The sequence below is a fragment of the Lycium ferocissimum genome, unplaced genomic scaffold (assembly GCF_029784015.1).
Source record: "Lycium ferocissimum isolate CSIRO_LF1 unplaced genomic scaffold, AGI_CSIRO_Lferr_CH_V1 ctg1940, whole genome shotgun sequence".
Classification (NCBI taxonomy): domain Eukaryota; kingdom Viridiplantae; phylum Streptophyta; class Magnoliopsida; order Solanales; family Solanaceae; genus Lycium; species Lycium ferocissimum.
In genome coordinates, this window is record NW_026718396.1 from 44,529 (window position 1) to 63,690 (window position 19,162).

General features: G+C 36.3%; 1 protein-coding gene across 3 annotated transcripts; it reads left to right on the forward strand.

The window, feature by feature from the left end:
- Positions 1-1,903: 1,903 nt before the first annotated feature.
- Positions 1,904-9,388, forward strand: LOC132042956 (gamma aminobutyrate transaminase 1, mitochondrial). Of its 3 annotated transcripts, XR_009411632.1 has the most exons (19): positions 1,984-2,200; positions 4,274-4,401; positions 4,606-4,690; positions 4,770-4,842; positions 5,962-6,059; positions 6,139-6,231; positions 6,538-6,611; positions 6,697-6,735; positions 6,824-6,912; positions 6,998-7,074; positions 7,162-7,236; positions 7,645-7,776; positions 7,852-7,939; positions 8,018-8,096; positions 8,322-8,412; positions 8,498-8,576; positions 8,660-8,775; positions 8,879-8,963; positions 9,095-9,388. XR_009411632.1 is itself a non-coding variant. In XM_059433461.1 (18 exons), exons 1-18 carry the CDS (start codon positions 1,919-1,921, stop codon positions 9,164-9,166), a joined length of 1,533 nt encoding a protein of 510 aa, XP_059289444.1. In that variant the 5' UTR covers positions 1,904-1,918; the 3' UTR covers positions 9,167-9,388. The 3 variants fall into 3 exon arrangements, 2 of the variants coding, with proteins under 2 accessions (XP_059289444.1, XP_059289443.1); XM_059433461.1 differs by lacking the exons at positions 1,984-2,200; positions 8,879-8,963 and adding an exon at positions 1,904-1,963; XM_059433460.1 differs by lacking the exon at positions 8,879-8,963 and having other exon boundaries at positions 1,985-2,200.
- The last annotated feature ends 9,774 nt before the right edge of the window (positions 9,389-19,162 follow it).

The window sequence follows — 19,162 nt, forward strand, 5'->3', positions numbered from 1 at the left end:
TTTCAAAATAAAAAGTGAAGTATGTTTTGAAAAATAATGGCCAAACACATTTTCAAAACTTGAAAAATTTCATTCAAATCAAGTTTAAATTTTTTTTTTTTTTTTTTGGAAATCTGTGCCAAACGCTAGCTAAGACTTCAAAGCCATATTTCATCCATTTTAGCTCTCTATAATTTCATTTGCTCCAATCACGTCCTTCAGGCCAAGCATACATATTCAGCATAAAGTGAACAGAACATAAATAAAGCGATCAAAATAGGGAGACAAAATGTAGCTATAGAAATGCGCTTTTAGCCGTCTATCAATATATATATATGTATAGTCAAACTAGTCACCCAATTCTCACTCAACTGGTCCGATGTTGTCTAATCGACAAGACACAAAGAAAATCTCATGGAGTTCGTTTATTTTTATTTCTGTTTTGCTCGAGTATGGTCAGTGAGAGTTTTCAAATTTGAGTTTGCCATTGACTTTAATTATTGTTCACGAATTTGATTCTTATTTGAGAACTAACGAGTAGTTCAAAATAAAACAAGTCATATATTTTGATCGAATTGAAATTACAAGGAGGGTAAAGAGGGAAAACAAAAGAATTTTGGTGGCCCAATAAGAAAATCATTTTCATAAAAGAACTTTGGTGGCCAATAGGAAAATAATTTTCCTTTTTTTTTCTTTTTCATTTTCCTTCATCTCTCTTTTGTCAAATTATGCAACATGAACAAAAAATTCCCACTTTCTTCTTCCCCTAATTTTCCTACCTGTCAAGCGTATAATCTTATCCTGAAAACCTTCGACGCCTTTAAACATTCAACAATGACTCGTGGGCCAAGGGATAATGACGAGACGTTGATGATAGCCTCTTATTTCCAAAAACTTTGGGCAAATTAAATATCTTACATCATTGTCAAATAATATATCAAATAATTATACCCCCATTTCCCTACTAAAGATTTTTCATCAAGCACATTATACTCCTATACTTCTTTTTCCATATTTGAAAGGACAAAAAGGAGAAAGTATACTTGTATCACCTTGAATTATGCTGTTTGGTTAGACATGATCACATGAACATATTTTTTCATTTTATCTTTAGTGGTATGCTTAGCTTCCTGCGGTTTTAATTTATATGATAGTAATTTAAACTAACATGAAATTTAAGAAAGAATAAATACTATTAAAAGTTTGCAGTCTTAAATATATGCAAACATATGTCTTGCTACAAGTTTTAAATTTATGATATTAAAGATGACATAAAATATATTTTTGTACTGTAAAATTTTCACATTAAGAGTAGAATAAAAAGTTTAAATTTAAATTATTTCAAATATTCTTTAAACAAATAAATAAAAAATAGTATAACATAAAATGAACAATGTGTGTGTTTTTATTTTTTTAAATCTAGAGTCTTAATTTTTCTATCAGTTTCTGCTCGTGGTAATCAGAGCCTACTCATGAATCATGATAATCTATAAAAAGGAAATCTAATTGGTAACCAAATTCAGTGTACCAGAAGTTTCTCCCAAAAGGAGCACAGCCTTCCGTTACCCGCAAATTATATAGCACAATCTTCACCTATTACGTGATATTTTTTTGTTTCTTCGCATTTAGACTGCATGAACTTTGATAAATATTTTAAGATATATTTTTTTATCAAATTGATATGAGAAAAGTTAGAATTTATAGTACTTTTCATGTAATTTTCAATTATATAAATTTTAATCTCAAAATATTAACTTAATCAAATTTAATTTAATTTTAAATTTTAATCAAATTGACTCTCAAAAAACAAAAAAAAAATCATTAAATTGGGACAGACGGAGTAACGTTTTGTCACCAAATAGGACACAAAAGTTAGCTTCTTTAAACTAATAAAAGATACTCCTAGGGTATTTTTTATATGTCTTATTATTGATTATTGATGATTAGAATTAGAGTAAGATCTGTGTCATCACCGAGTCGTCAGGTTGATAACTTTTTCTCTCTCTCTCCTTGGCAACTTTTCTTTCTTTCTATATTTGTAGCTTCAATCTTTTCTTTCTACTTGTGCATGTTTTACCCCCATATAAATATAAAAACATTTGAGACAGAGAGAGGTGTTCTTTTTTTGTATTAGATTTGATTCCAAAAGGTCATATTCATATCAATGGCCAAGATTTCTCGTCTTCTTGGATCCACCATTAAAGCAGCTATCACAACCAAGGTTTGCTTTTTTTTTTTTTTTTTTTTGACGTTTCTTTTCTAATGGTTTCATTTCTTTATTATGATATGAAATACATAACCTCTTACTTTCAAGCTTTATTATTGTGTAGTTTTCTTGTTTAAAGACAATAACTTTCTTTGTTGAATGAATCTACCTTTTCTTGTGTCATTGGCTTTTTAGTGGATTATTTTGACTTGAAAGTGGCCCCTAAATGTGTATATATTCAATGAATGTTTAAGATTATATGTTTCAAACCAAAAGCCACCAAGCTTTATTGTGTAGTTTTTTTTTTTTTTTTTAAAATTTTGTTAAAGATAATAAGTTTCTTTGCGGAATCTCAGTTTGCTCATTCTTTTGTTCTCTGGTTCTGTTTGTTAATGTGTTTTTGGCCTTTTAATGGATTTATAATTTGAGTTGAAAGTTGCGCTATTTTTTTTTTTTTTTAATTTTTTAATTTTCTACCGGAGCTTATTATTGGACTACCATATTCACTTGATTTCTTCATCTTGTAAGGCAAGGAGGCGACATACTTGTTGTAGGTTAGGGGTATAGTCAGAGGTGAATCCAGGATTCGAACTGTTTCCTAATGCTATGTACTGCTTTCCATTTCACATTATTTTTAATGTTGGTACTACTTTCATTTTTGTATTCCCTTCTTTTTCAAACTGCTTTGAAATGTTGTACTTAGGTTAAGCCGGGGGTCTATCGGAAATAACCTCTCTACAACCTTTACAAGGTAGGGGTAAGGTCTAAGTACACTCTATCCTCCCAGACCCCACCTGTGGGATTACACTGGGTTGCTGTAGGTTCTTAGCATCAAACTCGTTGTTTTTTGAAATTAGTGGGTTCATGTATACTACTTGTTTTAATTTTAATAAATTTTTATATGTAAATTAATGGTTGTCGAAAGTATAAGGTTCAGATGAACCCGGTATGACAAAATTACATCTGCCTCTAAGTATAGTAGGAGTCCCCCTTCTCAAACTTTTCTAAGATAAAAGGTTAGTTTTTTTGAGATACATCTGATTGATTAGGAAATACATATTATTAACTTTTATGCATTTTAGGTGCTGTCATGAAGTCAAAATGCTTTTTGGTTTTTCTTTGTTTTCTACTAGGAAATTATCCATTTTGGTCTTTTAATTTCTTGATATTTAGGATGATTATTTTTTGAAACTGGTAACTTTTCATATTGAGGATGGTTTTAAGCTGGGAACTTCTTTTAGTTGTTTTCCAGCCTTGTCTTGATCACCTTTCTACTGAGGAATAGTGAAACTAATCAGTGGATTATATGCGTTGCGCACAATTGATTGTGGACAGGTCATATATATTGATTTTGACACAAAAAACTAAGGGATTTCCTTATAAACCCAAAGATCAATAAATTCTTTCATGGTGTTTGGTTGATCGTCTCTTGAACAATCTTTATTTTGGTATTTAAATCATTCAACTATTATATACAGCTGAGCAATGACTGCAGCCAAATTGCTGCATCACCATCTGTTGGTGCACATTTAGATACATTATCCGACCACGGGCCTTGGCTTTACATAAACAAGGAGATCAAGGAAAAATGAATGTTCTATACAGAGGAGTTTTTCATTCAATCATTTTTTAAGAGTTTATAATCTGCACTCTGCAGAGACTCTTATGTCAAAATGTAATGTTGGATAACATCGAAAGTGAAGTTTCTTGAGACGCTTTTCTAGTGTTCTTAAGTTCAGTTTGTGCTATCATATTTACTTGTTTTTGATAAGGTAAGATTTTATTGATGTATAGGGGAGATTCCTCGTAAGGGGTTTACCGAAGGTAAAGAACCTCACATAAAAATCTCTCTACAAAAAGCATCAACCATCTATTCTGACTAGAATTTCAAAGATGCTCCAGAATTAAAACGAAAATAATAAAACTTTCTCTCAACTGGATAAAAGAATTGCCCCCTCCCCCTCCAAAAGCTCTCTTTCTTAGATGTAACATTTTGAAGACTAAGCAAATATATTTCCATGAAGCAGCGTTTTTTTCTTTTGCGACCTACCATTAAGTTGTTTCTGGTCTAATTAATCTGGTCTGTAGGCTGGTTTCCATGCAAAACATATTCCAGCTTTTAGCAGTTTACAGGAGCATATAGTTAAAACAACACCGGCAAGTTACAATAGTACACAGGCATCTTTGGAAAATGATGTTTCAGGAACTGATAAAGGGTAAATTCTGTTTCCCTTTCTTACCTCTGTATCTTTTTCTTCACCTCCCTTGTTTATGGACAGTCATTACTAAATGACATGCCATTTCTTCATATTTAGTTATATGTGGTTTTATTGTCTGATTATATTTCACTCATTTGACATAAAAGCTGCACCTACAAGCATCATTTTTTTTTATAAACCAATATATTTCCACTTTTGCAGGTTTAAGGGTCATGATATGTTGGCACCCTTCACTGCTGGGTGGCAAAGTACTGATGTGGATCCTTTGATTATAGAGAAGTCTGAGGTTAGATTTATGGCTACTTTTGCTGTCTACCTTGAGAAAACTTTGCCTTTCCCTTATCAATTTCTACAATTTGTTATAGGGATCCTACGTCTATGACGATAAAGGGAGGAAGTATCTTGATACTCTTGCTGGTTTGTGGTGCACAGCGTTAGGTACTTACGATCCTTTTTATTTACTCTTTGGTCTACTTCTAGCTCCAAATGTAATAACATGTATATGTCTTTCATTTAAGTTTTTTCTGTTTGGTTAGCATCTCCTGTCAGACATCGACACTCTTTAAGTTTTCAGTCATTACGTCAAATGTTTTGTTTTCACAATAGTAACTGCATAATTCTTCAGTAATGACAATAAGTATTTGCATCATGATCATAACACAAACTTTACTTTAAATTACGTTAACATCCATTAATGAAGAAGCTGTGCATCTTCATTTTGTTAATTATTAATGGCTACTGTGTTAATCCTGGTTTGTGGCATTTGAAATATGTTGGAGGCTAACAGCTTGAACTATACATTGCAAGGTTACCATTGAAGAAAACTTGTAGAACTGTTCTGATCTTGGTGAAAGCTGTCTTTTCATTATCCAAGAATAAGAAAATAGTTTACAGGCCTCACTGGATTTTAATTAGTCTAAGTTGGTAAAATTTATGAATTTTAGGTGATAATAGTCCCATACTTCCATTCTGGGAAATGGGCTTTCCATCCTTTCAGAAAATTGTGTTGGGCTATTCATTTTTCATATTTTTGAAATGCAGCTCTGTGTTTGTCAAATTGTTACAGTTTGGTAGATATTCATTTGAAATTGCATATCTTTTTATCTTTGGAAAAACTCGAACAACAATATATTAATCTGGGAGGCCGTTATACCAGTCTACTCAATGTATTAGTTGTAGAAGTCATAAGCCATTGCTGCAAATTGAATTTCAAAAGAAAGTGGGAAGATCTATTATTGTTTTAGTCCTTTAACTATTGCAACACGTATTTTTATACTACCTAGTTTTGGTCCTATAAATAGAACTCATAAACTTATATCTCTGCCGCTGAATGTCTCCATGTTGAACTGTAATAGTCTAGTGCATGGTCCAAAAACTGGAGACATGCCTCAGAAGGGCCTTAGTTTTTTATGTGATTTCTCAAGTATACTTAAAAGAACAATTTAAGACCCAGACAATGGCTAATTCTTGACAGCTATGGAACTTTGCAATGAGTTTTTATTGATGATGTATCTGGAGCACGTGTACACTGCTTACCTACTTAAAATATTCTTGTAGGGGGAAACGAGCCTCGCCTTGTTGATGCTGCCACTAAGCAATTGAACACATTGCCTTTTTACCATTCATTTTGGAATCGTACTACAAAACCTTCATTGGTTTGGCAAACCTTGAACAGTGTCTTTTGTTTTTAAGTTTTACTTGGATCTCAGGCTGATTGCATTTTCAAATATACAGGATCTTGCAAAGGAGCTTCTGGATATGTTTACTGCTAAGAAAATGGCAAAAGCTTTTTTCACAAATAGTGGATCAGAAGCCAATGATACCCAGGTTTGCTTATTGCCTTCAGACACTGAATCGTATAATCTAGTGTTCAGGTTTTTTCTTAAAACACTTGCTTACCATCAGAAGACCTCCATATTTTGGGGATAGTGAAAGAGTGGGACATTTTGCTTTTTTTTTTTTTTTTTTTTTTTTTTGGGTTTTGTGACAGTTCTGTAAGCATCAGTGAAATGGATACAATAATTGCTCTAAATTTTCCTTTTTGTGTAGAAGTTCGATAACAAATAGCAGGATATTATGTGAAGAAGTACATGAGGATAATATGTAGCTTTTTCCCTTGTACTTCAAATGTAGGTGAAACTGGTTTGGTATTACAACAATGCCCTTGGAAGGCCAAACAAAAAGAAATTTATAGCTCGAGCAAAAGCGTAATCTGAGAATCTCTATTATTTATTTATTTTGTTTCTTTTTCCCTTAAACTTACATATTGTTTTTGCTCGTTCTTTGTAACAGATATCATGGTTCAACTCTTATCTCTGCCAGTCTCACTGGGTAATATAACAAGCATTATTTGAAATCAAAATTGCTAAGATTCATTATCATCTTGCCGGTATCTGTTTGCTAATACTTTCTTTTGCAGTCTTCCTGCATTACATCAAAAATTTGATCTTCCTGCTCCATTTGTTCTGCACACTGACTGTCCTCATTATTGGCGCTATCATCTGCCAGGTTGCTACTTATTCTTACTGACTCTTAGTTTTCTCCTCTTCTTATGGTGTAATAAACCATTTTTTTGTTGAAATGTATATGTCAGGTGAGACGGAGGAGGAGTTCTCAACCAGGTTGGCTAAAAATTTGGAAGATCTTATCCTCAAAGAGGGGCCTGAAACAGTAACTTCCGTTAACTTTAACTCCTGCTACTTAATTTGTGCATCGAGGTTGATTTATTGCTGATTGATTTGCTTTTTTTCACCTCAGATAGCTGCTTTCATTGCTGAACCAGTCATGGGGGCAGGAGGTGTCATACCTCCTCCAGCAACCTATTTTGATAAGGTAGTTTTCTTTGCCTTTTGTCTGTTCCTTTTCATTCTTGTAGTAGGAAACTGTATTACTTTTGCATTGCTAGTTTTTTGCATTACTACTCAGAATGTTGCATAAGGTGCTCAATCTAAGATGTATGAGTTCTTTCTATAGTGTGGTGCCAAAGAATGAAGGCAATCCGCTATTTTTTAAGAAAATTTGAAGTTACATTCTTTAAGTTCATAATCTTGAAAACGAGGATGAAGCTGGTAAACAAAGGTTTGAGAGAAATCATCCTTGCTGGTACATAATGCTACGACTTACAAGGCATATTGCAGCAACAAATCCTTTTCTTTTATTTCTGGCAGTCTTTACAATTATCTATTTTAATTCGTATGCTTATACATAACTGAAACAGCAATTTCTCCCTTTCATTTATAGATCCAAGCTGTAGTGAAGAAATATGACATTCTTTTCATTGCGGATGAGGTCATCTGTGCCTTTGGGAGGCTTGGAACAATGTTTGGCTGTGACAAGTATAACATCAAACCTGATCTTGTCTCCTTAGCGAAGGTAAAGTTCCTATCTCACCTATACCAACTTATTATATCTAGATACATAAATTTTCTTTCCCGAATTGTTCTTCAGGCTCTTTCTTCTGCATATATGCCAATTGGAGCTGTCCTTGTAAGCCCTGAAGTTTCTGATGTAATATATTCTCAAAGCAATAAACTTGGTGAGCATTCTATTGATAGCATATCAAATCATTTCCTTTGTCTGTTAGCTGTAGCGCTGATTTTTTTTCTGGAATTAGGTTCTTTTTCCCATGGATTCACTTATTCTGGGCATCCTGTTGCATGCGCGGTGGCATTGGAAGCTCTTAAAATCTACAAGTATGTATGCTTGAATTGCCATTCGACTTCCTTCCTTCCAGTTGTGGATTTTTATGAACATGTGCCTTTAATTCTTTACCCTGATTTGCAACTTGCATATGACTTATCTACTAGTATAGTCTGCTTATTTTAGCATTATGATTGCTGACAACTCTGCATTTTAGTATATAGACATTGGCTATTGTACTTAGTTCTAAAGATCTGAAAATGTTCAAATTATTTCAGGGAACGAAATATGGTTGAGAAAGTAAATAAAATATCCCCAAAGTTTCAAGAAGGTCTGAAGGCGTTTTCTGACAGTCCCATAGTCGGAGAGGTAGAACTAGTCGTTCATATCAAGTGGTCGAAACTTCCTAATGATTGGCTGTTCATTTGCTTCACTCTTATTTTTCTGTATGTAGATTAGGGGAAACGGTTTGATCCTTGCCACTGAGTTCGCGGATAACAAATCTCCTAATGATCCTTTCCCTCCTGAATGGGGTATGTAATATCCTCATTTGCTCTCCAATAATCGAAGGTCAAATTAAACTCTTAGCTCATTCAAACTGGTCATTGCTGCTCAGGTATTGGTACATATTTTGGAGCGCAGTGTCAGAAGAATGGTATGTTGGTACGTGTTGCTGGTGACACCATCATGATGTCTCCTCCATTTATAGTGACTCCAGAAGAAGTTGATGAGGTATGTTTATGGCTTACAATTAATATACATAGAGTTGAAGTTTATACACCATCAGTGTAGAGAAGTTTTACCCTATCAAGTCACGCGAAGAAACTATCTACAGGTAAGCCTCCTTAAAATGTGAGATTTGTAATGTTGAAATTAAACAAGACAGATTACCTGCTGCAACATGGAAAGGTGGCCTAATGGTATAAAAACGTAAACTCATATTCATATGTGTGTGTGTATTCCCGGAAATTGCTTTGAGGCCTCACTTTTATATTAACCAGTTTTTGCTACTTGATCTTGATAAAATGTAAAAATATTTTCATTTGTGCAGTTGATTAGCATCTATGGGAAAGCATTGAGGGAGACTGAAAAGAGGGTAGAAGAACTCAAGTCCCAGAAGTAATACATTGCTGACCGCAAAAGCTTGATGATGGCGAAAAAAACAGATTCAAATTCAAGCACAATAAAAAAAATCAAACTATCTTGGATATTCTGTATATGTCCAGAATGGAGTAAGAAATATAATTTTTAGTCCAAGTTGCTCGTCTCTTTCTTTGAATTGTAATTTTACTTGCAAGTATAGTTCCAGCAGTTGACTCATTAATGAAGATGACTATTTCCTTTACCAGTTGTCATTCAAGATTAGTACATTACAATTTTTTCGAAAGTCCGTTGCATGGAATGCAAACGAGTATTATCTGTTATTCTTAATACGTATGCTTATAATTTTTGGGCTTTCATATGTTCGAGTTTGTATGTTAAACACATTTTTTCTAAAGCCTTCTTTTGTCAATAGCATTTTCTTAAAGATAACAGGTTAATCATTCTGTCTTTTGGAATCAAATAAAAATGAAAGCTCGCCTAACATATCCAAATTGTGGACCATCAAGCAATTTTTTTATAGATAATTACTTGGAGATACCGCTCGGTTATCTAGATCTCAAAATATAACCCAACTCCTTTGTTACCCCTATATCCCACAAACGCTTTTTCTCCAGGCTTCACCCCTTCCCGAATCAATTTTTCTCCCCCGTCTCTGTCTATGTTTTATATTTTGGGTTTCCAATGCAAGATTTTTTTTTTCATTTTTCCTCTTAGTTGTGTGGTCCTTACTCCCACCTCCGATATTTTTCCTCCTTCCTTTCCTTCAATTTTTCTATCTTTACCGCTTCCTTTTGTTGTAATAGTGAAATGGTGATTTTCTCCATTAAGAAAAAGAAGAAGATGGTGAGCGAAATACTGCTAATGTTTGTATTAGGAAAATTACGCACCGGGTGTGTATAAGTAACCATGTACTGGGGATGTCCGGGGAGCCTGCTTAGCTGTCTTCCACTCCCAACAACCCGTGTCACATCAGCCGACCTCGATCATAGAGTCGCTACACGAATGAGCATTGGAGCCACAGACACATCATGTCATCTGTACTTTAGGATAGAAAAGTTTAGCTTTGGGTTATATAAGAATAGCTTAGAGGGGAAGAAGCGGCAGCTTCTAACCCACACGTTGTAACTCTAGCATTTTCTTCTCCATTGAGTCTTGTAGGAAAATTATCATCTATTGGGTTGAATATTGATCTCATGGTTTTGAACTCATATTTTATCATCTTTAGCTTATCATTTATTTACTCGAATCTTTTGCTTTTAGAGGAGTTTTCGGGATTGGATACAACTCACTTGTCTTCCAACCCTACTAAAACAAATCTCCAACTGGTAGACCAGTCACATCCATTTTTACTGAAAAACAGTTTGGCGCCGTCTTTGGGAATAGATAACTGTGTTGTTGTCCTGATTCTTTGTCAAAAGCTCTCAAAAAATGAATACACACCCGAACCTGTTTAGTTAGTAAAACCCTAACCATGGCAGAACCAGCTAAAAACGTAGTGGAAGATGATATCCTCGTCAGGACAGTAGACCGGCAGAACTCTTAACCTCTGGATTTGTACGAGTCTAACAAGGAAAGCAATCGGGAGGTGAAGGGAGAGAAGGGGCAGGAAGAGGTAATGCCAGCCCCGCCGATGAATCTATTGGAATTATCAAAAGTGAGCTTTGGGATCGTTATAGCACAAGAAATGGGTCGGACAGCTGGGCGTTTTCTTCTTCTTATTTGCTTGAGGTTTCTCACAATCTTAGAAGCTCGATCTTGGGAGACTTGAAGAGGCTCTTTCAAGAATTATCATTTGGGTAAGATTCCAAACACCTTTTTATGATTATTCCATCATTTAGTAGGATTTTTCATGCTAAGATTCTTGAATTAAGGGAGGTAAATTCGGGATTTGAAACCCTAGGCTTGAACTTGGTTTTTCTTTAATTAAACATGAATTAGTGGATGAATTTCACTCATTTTTGGTATATAGGCTCCATAAGTAATGGGTAAACTGATTTTGAACCAATTTCCTATTTTGCCCTTCGTGGCTCGGATTCCTATTTTTGGAGACTTTTTGGGTTTGGATTTAAAGTATGACAATATGGATACCATTGGATTCGTATGATTTCCTAGATTAATAATTTGACCTCATTGAAACCGATTTTCTTATGAAATGATCATTTTGCCCTTTGAGGTAGGGAATGGGTTTTTGAACTAAGTTTTTGATCCGAAATTCTTCTAAGACTATTATAGGTATCCTTCGAATTCCCTCATTTTCCCCATTCCATGAGTTAGGGTTTGGGACTTGATTAGGAATATGGTTATTTGGGTATTTTCTTCTTGATTCTAATTTCATATCCGGATATGATTAGACTTTCATTATCACGAGGCACAAAGGAAGGGCAAGACCAAGGTTTGACTGTTGGAGATTAGCTATTCGACTGTCCAGGTAGGTTATGGTTTACCCTATGGTGAGACTTCGTTTAGCGAAGCATATATTTAGACGATATTATCGGAGAAAGCATGTAAAACTTCGGGTATGAAGTTGAGTTGGATATTGTCTTAGGTTGGGCCCTGTTGTGTGATTGGGGTTAGCCACACCGTTGTGTTGTGACGTATCTTGTTCTATTGTTGTTGGCTTGATGCTACGTGGAGATAGTAGATATTGGAGACTATTGATATATCTTGATCATGATATTGTAGTATCTTACCTGTTAACATTTAATACGAGGATAGTGTTCTATTATGGCCTATTGTGTAGCCTTTTCATGATATTATTAGTGTGCCCATGCGTGGAGTTGTGATATTGATTTGATTATTGACATTGAACTCATACATTGCAATCATCCTCATCCTTCATGATATACTGTTGATGCATTGATGATACTTGAGGAAACACTGTTATGAGTTGAGCTCAGTTGGATGAGAGTGATGTGAGGACCGATGTCCGATGGTTATCCCGGAATTGAGGATGTGTGTAGCGATTGCCGAGGTTCTTGCCGGAAGCGTAAGGTAGCAGTTGCTGAGGTTGTTGCCGAAACCGTGAGGTACATAGACTTCGCGGGTCCCTCATGGTTTGTGCTTCCGAGATGTGATGTTCCATTATCGGAATACATGTGTACACAACATATGCATTGCATACACATTTCATACATTATTGCATTGCATTGTACTATGGCTTCTATTGTGATATTCTTGTGATGTACTTGTGATATTCGGATTCTGACTAAGTATTTTGAGACTTAGCACAATTGGGTTTAGATGTTAAACATAGGTGATGACATGTATTTGGATTCAGGCTCGTGTTTGACTTATACTTTGTTGATTTACCTGTTTATCTTACTTTATTGACTTGATATGTGTTAGTTAAACTTAGTCAGCCTATGATACCTACCAGTACTTGCTGTTTGTACTGACCTGCACTTGCTGTATTCTTTTATGAATGCAGAGTTCCAGGTAGGATCGACCTCTATTTTTCGTGGCTGATAGTGGTGCGAGAGTTGATGCTTAGAGTCTTACAAGGTGAGCACGGGGACGTCCGCCGCCTTGGAGATTCTTCCTTTATTTTGTGTCTTATTTGATATTTCGAAACATATTCAGACTATTGATATTATTGATATTTCCAGACTCGTAGATTCTAGTTGGTTGCTCTTGTATGACTAGACATATTTCTGGGGTAGTTTTGATGTATTCCGTAAATTCTATCTATTATTATGTCAGACTTATGTATTTCTATCTCTTTTGATTATTTATTTATTATTTCATGTTTTTGAGATTGTTGGGATAAGGGTTCGCCTACCGAGGTGGGAAAGGTAGGTGCTCGTACGACTTAGCTAAATTGGGTCGTGACAAGTTGGTATTCACTCATACTTCTGAATATTGCTAACTTGATCGAACCCGTCGTGCGCGTTGCGTGAGAGTATTGAATTTGGGTCACCAGGCCCAGTGGAACCGCCACAACGACTAGCATGCCGCTACAGCTGTAGGATCACCGCCGAAGCGGTAAAGTGGATTGGTCAAGAGACCGCGACAGCGGTTCCTATGCTGCCGTAGCGGTGCCGCCGAAACGGTTCTCAGACCGCTATAGCGGTGACATACAATGATTTTCCTATTTAAGAGTTCATTTCGGGATTTGACCCCATTTTTTCTCAAAACCCTAAAGTTCAGCTGCCCCTCAAGTTTTTTGGGAGCTTAAACTCATATCTTCTTGGGAAAGTTAATCTTCCTAACTTCTTCTAATCCCTTCTTTCACACAGTTAATTGTTCCTAAGGTCTTCACCTAGAAAGCTAATAAAAATAGGTATCACCAATTCCTAGACTTAGAAGGATAAATGGTTAGCATGTTCTTAATATGGATTATATTGATTTAATCTCTCATGTTCATAAACCTATAATGGTTACTAACTTATATTCTCATCTTCTTCTTAAATTTGTAAATGGGTTTCTTCCATGAATTTTGAAAATGGGTTTTCTAAAAGATAGAGTTAAAAATGGTGAGTTTACCTAGCTAGTAGCTTAGATGGTTGACTTTAATCATGAATGGAGGTTAAATAAATCACTTAGCTTTAATTATGAGTTAAGGAAAGGGATTATTTGATAATAAAGGCCTAAAAAATGTAGAGGTAGTCTAAATTCCCAATTTTCCTTATCAATCCGAATCTCGTATAAGCGCTCTAATGGTGATTCCTATTCTTGGGTCTCATGATTGTCTCAAGTTCCTTCGTGTGGGTTACGACATGATGAACGAATTGAAGATCAACGGATGTTCGTGGCACCCGCTCGGCCTCGAGGTAGATTACGACTTTCTTTCTTGGCAGACTCCGGTTAGATTTACATATTCGTGTATTAGAAGAAACGGAGAATGCATGTATAGGAAATAGAGATTGCGATGGATTCTTAGGATGGCTTGTTATGCGATTGTGTGTTCGGGCTTGTGGCCTATAGATTTCCTAGGTTCATGTGTTGGTTTTCTCTTGAGTATTGGTGGACTTTATGTGACTTGGAAGATTAGTTGTGCAGTACTTAGTTTACTATGCCCCTTGATGAGGAGTTCCCGTATGATGTGCATAACATGTCCTGTGCTATTTGATAGTGAATCTTATTTGATATTGGAATGGATAAAATGTGCCACGGACGTAAAATGATTCTCGGCCGGATGTTTAGTGGTAACCTTATGAGTAGAAAGCATATTTATCATGTATTGATGTCGTTAGGCAGTAAAGGAATGAGGTGATATTGTTATGTGACTTGTCCGTGTTGGTTATTGGAGACTATCGATATATCCTAATTTTGATATTGTAGTATCTTACTTGTTGAGGTTTGATACGAGGTTAGCGTTCTATTATGGCTGATTGTGTAGTTTTTTTCATGATATTGTTGGTGTGCCCATGCATGCTGCTTGTGATATTGATTTGATTATTGACATTGAACTCATACATTGCACGCATTCTCATCCTTCATGATATACTGCTGACACACTGATGATACTTGAGGAAAAACTATGATGAGCTAGGCTCAGTTGGATGAGAGTGACGTAATGAACGATATCCGATGGTTGTCCCGTAATCGAGGTTTTGTGTAGCGATTACCGAGGTTTTTGCTAGAATCACGAGGTAGCGGTATCCGAGGTTGTTGTCGAAACTGTGAGGTACATGGACTTTGCGGGTCCCCCATGGGTTGTGCTACCGAGACGTCGATATTTCCGTCCGGAGTACATGTGTACACAGCATTACATTGCATATACATTTCATACATTATTGCATTGCATTGCACTTGGCTTTTGTTGTGAAATTATTGTGATGTACTTGTGATATACAAAATTCGGATTGAGAATTTGAGACTTGACACAGTTGCGCTTAGTTGCTATAACCATAGGCCATGATCTTGGATTACCTTTGTTGATTGTTCATTGGTTTATTTGTATATGTTAGTGTCCTAAAAATTAGGTGAATAATGAATATCAGAATGACTGAATGACTTTCGATACTAAGATTGAATAGCATAATTGTAACGACCCGTTTTGTCGTTACTATGAATTCCGAAATATTCGTGACGCTGACACCTTGAGACATACTTGAACCCTCTTGTATTTTGGGGAACTGTTAACTTGATCGGGAAATCGTACGAATTACTTGTAAAGAATTGGATCCAGGCCATCTGGGCCCAGTTTTGCCGCTGCAGCGCCTTCCAGGCCGCCCCAGCGGTGGCGCAGCAACAGTTGGGCAACCACAAAAGCGGTATAGCAAAATTCCTCAAGGACCGCCCCAGCGGTACCTTGGGCACAGAAGCGGTACCGCTGGAGTGGTGACTCGACCACCCCAGGGGTTACGAGCAGTGATTCCACTTATTTAAGTGACATTTCGGGAATTGGCCTCATTTTTCATAACGCTAGAGAGTCTAGCCGCCCCTGGTGCCTTGTGGAACCACAAACTTCATTTCGTTGGGAAAGAAAATCGCTTTAAATCCTCTTATTCAATTCTTCCTTCTTATGATTCTTATTAAGAGCCTCTCATCTAGAAAAACACAAATGGGCATCTCAATCTCTTAAGGTTCAAAAAGATGATTTCTTTGTTTTCTTAATATCAAATCTTTGGGTTATTTCCCCCTTGTTCATCACCTTAAAATGGTTCCTAACCTAATTCTTCATTTTCCCCATTAGAGTACAAATGGGTTTCTACTACGAATCTTAGGAATGGGTTTCTAAAGGATAGATAAAAATGGTAACTTGGCCTAGCTAGTAACTTAGAATAGTGTCATGAGTTATGAATGGAGGTTGATTGAGCATCTAGCATTGTGAAAGTGGATCTAGTGATAGAATAAATTCCCATATCCACCTTATCAATTCGAAGTCTTTTATGAGAATCCTAATGGTAAATTCTATTCTTGGACCTCATGGTTGTCTCCATGCTATTTCATACGGATTGCGATGTGGTGGTCGATTGAAAGAATCAATGGATGTTCATGGCGCCCGCTCGGCCATGAGGAAGGATATGGTTTCCCTTTTCGTTAGACTCCGGTTAGTTTCCCATATTCGTGTATTAGAAGGAACGGAGAATGCATGTGTAGAAATTGGAGATTTGGGATGGAATCCTCGGATGGTATTGATGTGTGATTGCGTGTTCGGGCTTGTGGCCTTTAGATTATTTAGGATGTATGATGTGGCTTTCTTGAAAATTGGTGGATTTTATGTGACTTGGGAGTAACGGGTGATACCTATTTTTTGTGTCCAATGGTGAGAATTCCCGTAATATGTGATTATTTGTGTTATGCCATTAATAGTGAATCTAGTTGATAAATGGAAGGATAAAATGCACCAACTATTGTGACTGAGTTCTAGATTGAGTTGTGACGAATGATTGTGAGTGTAGGGTGAGATTACTTGTTCTAAGCTACTAGGCTGGTTTAGGGAAATGGTAATAATGTAGATCGATTTGATTAATCGTTATGTGTTTGGGACTAGCCACCCCATTGTGTTGGTATTTGTGATTCGGATATATTGTTGGCATACCCACTGTTGGTACTTGTGATTCAGATATATTGTTGGCATACCCACTGTTGGTATTTGTGATTCGGATATATTGTTGGCATACCCACTGTTGGTAGTTGGGATTCGGATATATTGTTGGCATACCCACTGTTGGTATTTGTGATACGGATATATTGTTGGCATACCCATTGGTGGTATTTGTGATATTGATCAGATTGTTAATATTGACCCATGCATTGCACGCTTTCTCATCCATTCATGATACATTGTTGATATCCTGAGTATAATGATAAAACTCTTTTACTTGAGTGACGTGAGATGGCCGATGTCCGATATTCATCCCGGAATTGTTGATTAAGTGAAGTTGTTACTTGACAAAACTCTTTTACTTGAGTGACGTGAGATGGACGATATCCGATGATTAATTTCGGAATCGTTGATTGCATGGCTGATATCCGATGTTAGTTTCGGAATCGTTGATAGAGCATGGACTCCGCGGGTCCCCCAGGGTGGTGTCGGTGAGAACCCCTAGTGGGAAAAGATCCGGGGTCTCGTCTGCCTGTTAGGCAAAGATTCGGGACGGGTGGCACTTAGACTTTGCGAGTCACACTAGGTTGTGCTACCAAGACGTCAATATTTCAGTCCGGAGTACATGTGTACATAACATTTGCATGGCATTGCATTGCATTGCATTCATACACTATTGCATTGCATTGCATCATGATTTGATTTTGAGATGTTTGGTGTTGTACTTGTGATGTTGGATTCAGACTTGACACAATTGGGATTAGATGCTTTACTTAGGCAATGACGTGTACTTGGATTCAGATTTATTGATTGAACTTGTTGAAGTATCCCATAGTCCGTCCGTAAGATTAGTTATATGTTTGGTCTCTATGTGATGTAGTATAACGGGTGTCTTAATGAAGAGTTGACTATTAAACTAAAAACAAACGTTTTAATGATATGTGAGTTGCGAGATTGTTGTGAGATTGATTCGTGATTATCGGGGTGAAGTTAATGATTAAAAGGTATTGATGTACAGTGTGTGGTAGATAGATATATGACCTGATTGGGTTGTTATCATGTTTATCTGTGAATTCTTTTACTGCTATGTGTTTCTAACCATTGTCGGCCTATGACAATTACTCAGTACGCGTGGATTGTACTGATATTGCACTTGCTATATCCTTTTTGGGGTGTAGATTGTTTCAAGTGATTGATTGTGATGTGTACGGAAATGTGTGGTGCCTATTTGGAAGGCCTCCTCCCACTTCATTCTGGGACTGAGGTTGAGTCTTAGAATATAGTAGAAATCGAGATTCATTTAGTCGCTCTTGTGCTAGTCTAGACCAGGTTATGGGAAAATGGATTGAGTCTGTAATCATGTATTTGTTGTAATCATATGAACACTTGAGTTTATTAAATATATATTGTGATGATCCGCTGTTATTGCTGAATATCTTTTAGTGAGAATGATTATCCTTGTTCAAACGGTACTTTATTCGATAGAGGGTTCGCCTACCGAGGTGAGAAAGGTAGGTGCCCGTGCAGACCTAAAATGGGGCGTGACAGTAATGGTAGTTGACTTGTGATACTTGTGTGAAATTGTCTATTGTACACTAAGGAGAAAAACAACGAGCATAATGTAAGTTTGGTAAACGGATTTCTAGGGAAGAGTTAGTGGGAATAAGAACCTTTGTGGTTGTGACGAGTAGTAGGTAATGTGCATTGTTGAGCTAGTTTTACTTACCATGCTTATTTGTGAACTCTTTTACTGATATGTTCTTCTAACCATTGTCGGCCTATGATGCTTGCCAATACTAGTGTCTTGATACTACTCTTGCTACATCCCTTTTTGGGGTGTAGAGTTTTTTAGGAAATTGATTGTTGGAGTTTTTCGGAAGATGCATGGTGCCTATCTTGAAGGCCTCCATCCTTTGTATTCCGAGATGGAGGTTGAGTCTTAAGTTTATTATTGTATTCCGGTTCAACATTAGTCACTCTTGTACTAGTCTAGACCAGGTCATGGGGAAAAACTGAGTCACTGTATTGGTTAATTGTTGTAAACACTTCCACTAATTTATTTGAATATATTGGTTTGACTTCAGCTGTTGATTATAATATTTCTTGAAAGAAAATGAATTTCGTTCTTTACTTGGAAGTGTTTTTATTTTGGTTGAGAGTTCGCCTACCGAGGTGGGAATGATAAGTGCCCGCGCGATCCCTAAATGGGTCGTGACACGTCCGCCGCCTTGGAGATTCTTCCTTTATTTTATGTCTTACTTGATATTCCGAGACATATTCAGACTATTGATGTATTATTGATATTTCTTGACTCGTAGATTCTAGTTGGTTGCTCGTGTATGACTAGACAGATTACTAGGGTGGTTTTGATGTATTCCGCATATTCTATCTATTACTATGTCAGAGACTTATGTATTTCTATCTCTTCCGCATATTTATTTAGTTATTATTTCATATTTTTGAGATTGTTGGGACGAAGTACTATATTTTGTGTATATAATAATTTTGCCACTCCTATTTTTG